Consider the following 4,643-nt stretch of genomic DNA (forward strand, 5'->3'; position numbering starts at 1 on the left):
TACAGGTATATATCCCGATATCTGGATGGTCCGGAGCTTACCCCAATGGAGATTACATAAACTCTTCGTCAACCTTCATTAGTATTCGTTCATGGTACAAGAACGATCCCAACTGGAGCCAGCTGGAGTCTTATTTGAACGGTGGACCAGCCCCCACCATCACCTACCATCGCTTCTGGGAGCAAGCAGATTTGGCTCTTGCTCTGGGTGCTTACGGAATGTTGTTTAATGAGTAAACAATGTCTTCAAAAATAAATATATTGCAAAGAATTTTTGTTTCCTGAGGTTTTTCTATAGTTATTTTTCCTTCCCGTTGAATATATCTTTTTTTCATACAGTTAGAATGGGTGAGAATACCTATTTTTTTTTGTAATGAATGAATTGTGATTTTAACAGCAGTAATTTATATTGTGTGGTGGACGTATATGTATACAATTTAAATTTTATGGTAACTAAATACCGTGGAGTTGTGTAGTGAGCCGGCATAGGGTTAATTTTTCCTTATAGGGAAAATTAAGAGATTTTGTCCGATAAATTTTTTTGGTCTCTGATTTTTTGGATAAAATGAATCTAGTTTATTAATCGATCGAATTTTAAATAATTTGCTTACAATGAATGTTTCGAGGTTTTTCCCGGTTTACCACGTAAGATTGGGTCTATAATTTAGTTGTTTTTATTTTTTATGGATTAAAATGAACGAGTAATTATTAAAGCTTCAGCGTTTGCACTAGACATGTGCTAACTAAAATATCTGATTATTTGGTATATCACAAGATTGGGTCAATTTTCTATTTGTTTTATTAATAAATTTTATTTCTTTTATTCAAATACCTGCTTGGGGATTAATAAATAATTTAAAATTAGATTTAGTAATACATAGTGTGGAAAAGCATGTTTTATAGTGAATTTCGGCTATAGTAAACCTGTTTATATATTATTCGGGTTTACTTACGATATTAGGAAGCTCTCTAATTAATAGTAAGTCTTCTAGTTCTATTTCACAATTTAGTAGCTTTATTCTTAAATGCTAATTAAGTAAAATCTTTTTCTCTATTATATTTATAGGAAATAAATTCTGTAGTAGCTATCTATTCATTTAAATACTTAACCGAATTAATTTCGTCTATATTTCTACAATATTTGTTTAAGTTAAATTTCTAAACATTCAGTGCATTTTTTTAAATTCCGACTCTGTAGTAGTTTTTTCTTTATGATTGTTTCAATTGCTAGTAGTAAAAAAATTACTACTTCTGTTGTTAAATTTAAACTAAATTTAAAATTTTCAAGCAAAATTGTGGACAATTTCATAACATTTAAATCAGTTATTTAAAAAAATTATTTTTGAATTCGAATTGTTGCGCTGTTGTCAAAGTAGTATATAGTATATTAAAGTTCCCAAGTTGAATGTCCATCAATCAAAAATGGTCTAACCTATAAAGTTCTCTGTTCTAAAAGGCTTGTTGTTTGATTTCTTATCAGAGACAATTTTGTCTCTGTTCTGATTAGTGAATGTGTTTGTAGTGTTTCATGTTTTCTGTTAATGCAACAATTCAGTTCTTAAGGTATTTTAACATTAAGGTGCTAATTAGAAAAGGCACAGATTTTTTTTTAACAATTACAACTGCTACTTTATATGATTTTGCCGCATGTAGTTAATACTGCATGATGAATTCTTATACTTAAAATACCAGGCTTAATAGTACTAAGTGTTGAAATCACTTTACCAGTTCAAGGAAAGTTACTACAGGCAATTTTCGGTTAAAACTCCTGGGAAATATAACCATGCAGTACGTTACATTTAAAAACAATTTATCAGAACAAAAATACACATTCATATATTTATCTTCCATAGGTTTCGAAACAATTTCAAATAAAATAAGAATTACAGGGACAAAGAAACGAAACAGAGCTGTTTTCTCGGTGGTAATCCTTTACACTACAGTGTGGTACTAGGATTGCCGCTTTTCCGATTAAGACTATACTCACCTTATAGCAAATCTCGTAACAAACAACATTTTTCCTATACATTTTTCAACCGAATGCTGTTTTCCGCCACTTTTCACCCTCTGAATTTCACCAATTTCCAAAACAAAACCGGTCCCCGTGATAGTTCAGCTCTTTGCGCCTGCGTGCCAGTGGAAATTTTTCGCGGAGTTGCCAGTACTATACAGGGTGTCCCACTGGGAACCGCCGCGATTGATATCTAGCCAATTGTAAATAGGAGAAATTTGAAAATTGCACAATGTGCCGAAGTCATTGGGGGCAAGCGATCTAAAATATTTTCAAAATGGCTACACTTCCGGTTATAGCGGAAGTAGGTATCAACTTACTTATTTTAAATGGAACACCTTATATATTGTAACGGAAATGGCCTGGGGTACTCACGTTTGGAATGGGGGGATCGAACGGTAATTTTGAAGTTAGTTTGTTCCTGTTCCGTAGTTAAAGTTATACCGAGTGGAATAAAAGTTGGAAGCTGAAGAAAGAGTTTGATACTTGGCCATCCACGGTACAATTATATTACGTTTCTAAATTTTACTCCAAAGTCTAACCGTTTTTGATGTATGTATTTGAAATTTGATGTAAAAAATGACAGTTGCAGCCACTGGAATAATTACTTATTCCTATAAGGGAATATGTGCTACTTAATTTGAGTCCCATTTATTGTTGAAAAGGACCTACTTTAATGGAATGTAAACAAAATTTTGCAAACTATTAATACAAGGTGTTAAAAAAATAAGTTTCAAAATACAGTTGAGACAACCGCCCAGTATTAGAAATAAGTGTAAGTTTGTGTAAGGTTGTATATTCCAAAAGTGTGTAGTTTTCCAAATATAGTCAATTTAATGTTTTTATATGGCTATTTTACCGCATCTTATTTTAAATCCTGTCACTCTTAGTTACCATGACGCAAGTGGCCTTTTTTAATACAACCCAATGCTAAAGAAATGTTGCAAGCTGTCAGTTACATTTTGAAAATAATTCATAATCATGCGCAGACGCTTAAATTATACAACCGAAGATTATTTAAACTTATGTACTATTTATGGAGAATGTGATAAAATTCATGTGAAGAGAGAATATGAAGAACAGTGTCACATTTGACACTCGATATCCACAAAAACAGAAGCCGCCTTCACGCTATGATGTTAAACAAATCACGGAAAATTTCAAGAATTTTGAATAGGTACGTCTAAATAACAGTGCATCTTCAGTTTAAAAAGGCAACCAGAAAAATTAGAGACCCCTAGATTTAAAAAAAAACTTGTTTTTGTTCTTGATATAATGATAATTAATAATACATAAAATGTTCTTGATATAATCTTATCACATTCTCCATAAATATAAAATAAGTTTAAATAATCTTCGTTTGTACAATTTAAGCGTCCGGGATGATTATTAATTATTTTCAAAAGGTTTCTGACAGCTGTATGCATTCTTTTGACATTTGATTGTATTCAAAATGACCACTTTTGTCATGGCAACTAAGAGTGGCAGGATTTAAAATTAGATGCGGCAAAATAGCCATATGAAAACATTAAATTGACAATATGTATTTCGAACACTAAACACTTTTGGAATAGACAACTTTACACAAGCTCAACCTTATTTTTAATACTGAATAAGAAAAAAATATCAAAAAGGGGGTTTCAATTTGAAAAAATTGATTTAAGGCGGTTTCCTTGTCAAAGTCATTTGGAAACTTATTTTTTTATCACTTTGAATTAATAGTTATCAAAACTTTGTCGAAATTCCATGAAGCTAAGTCTTTTTCAACAGTAAATGCTACTCAATTTAAGTAGAACATATTCCCTTATTAGAATAGCAAATAATTATTCAAGTGGCTGCAACTGTCATTTTTTACATAAAATTTCAAATATATTTAGAATATGGAGTGGAATTTAAAAATGTAATAATATATAGGGTGTTCCAATTAAAATTATCAAGTTGATACCTACTTCCGGTATAACCGGAAGTGTGGCCATCTTGAAAGTATTTTAGACCGTTTGCCCCCCAATGACTTCGGTAGACTGTCCAATTTTGAAATTCCCCCTAATTACAGCTTGCCAGTTTATCGATCGCGGCGGTTCGCGGTGGGACACCCTGTATTAGCACTTCCTTAACCTTTTCATGTAAACAAATCATTTAATATACTAACTACAGTTGAGTCCGGATATAACGAACTTGAAAAATTAACTAAAACTGGTTTGTTATATCCGGAGTTCGCTATAAGCGAATAATAATACAAAAACACGTGATCTATTTTATTTCGTTATTTTTACATAGAGTAGAAGTTAGTAGGTATAACTAAAAAGAACACAAAAAGATAAACAAAATTCAATTTTAAATCTACTTCATAAAGTCTGTAATTTTTGTTTGTACATTTCTGCTGCAAAAATAGATGTTATTTATGTAGTTTTCAAGATCACAAAAAGACTCCCAGATATGATTAGGAACTTGGCGTAATTTTGGAAAATTCTGAGTTTCTGACACTTTTTTTGTCATTTCAGAAATGGTTGGAACAGCATTAGTGTCTACAGTAGAATACGTTTCACCTAAATCGTCATCTTTCGCATTATCGCTTAAAGCTGTAGATGAGGTTACGGAGTCTATAATTTGCTCATCGGTCAACATTTCTCTTG

The 4,643-nt window shown here is 31.6% G+C and overlaps 2 protein-coding genes across 3 annotated transcripts in view; both read left to right on the forward strand.

The window, feature by feature from the left end:
• LOC109538313 (exoglucanase B) overlaps positions 1–270 on the forward strand; it is a gene marked incomplete in the record, with an annotated part of 30,276 nt that extends 30,006 nt beyond the window's left edge. The window contains 1 exon segment of the mRNA XM_048664193.1: positions 6–270. Coding sequence (XP_048520150.1) covers positions 6–236 — 231 coding nt within the window.
• A 1,162-nt stretch (positions 271–1,432) lies between these two features.
• LOC109540251 overlaps positions 1,433–4,643 on the forward strand; it is a 16,144-nt gene continuing 12,933 nt past the window's right edge. For both annotated transcript variants that reach the window (XM_019908538.2, XM_019908539.2), the window contains exon 1: positions 1,433–1,562. The gene's annotated coding sequence lies outside the window, so the exon portion shown is untranslated. The remainder of the gene's footprint in view (positions 1,563–4,643) is intronic.

The sequence above is a fragment of the Dendroctonus ponderosae genome, unplaced genomic scaffold, assembly GCF_020466585.1.
Source record: "Dendroctonus ponderosae isolate FM_Combo_2020 unplaced genomic scaffold, Dpon_F_20191213v2 Dpon_F_20191213_2, whole genome shotgun sequence".
NCBI lineage: Eukaryota > Metazoa > Arthropoda > Insecta > Coleoptera > Curculionidae > Dendroctonus > Dendroctonus ponderosae.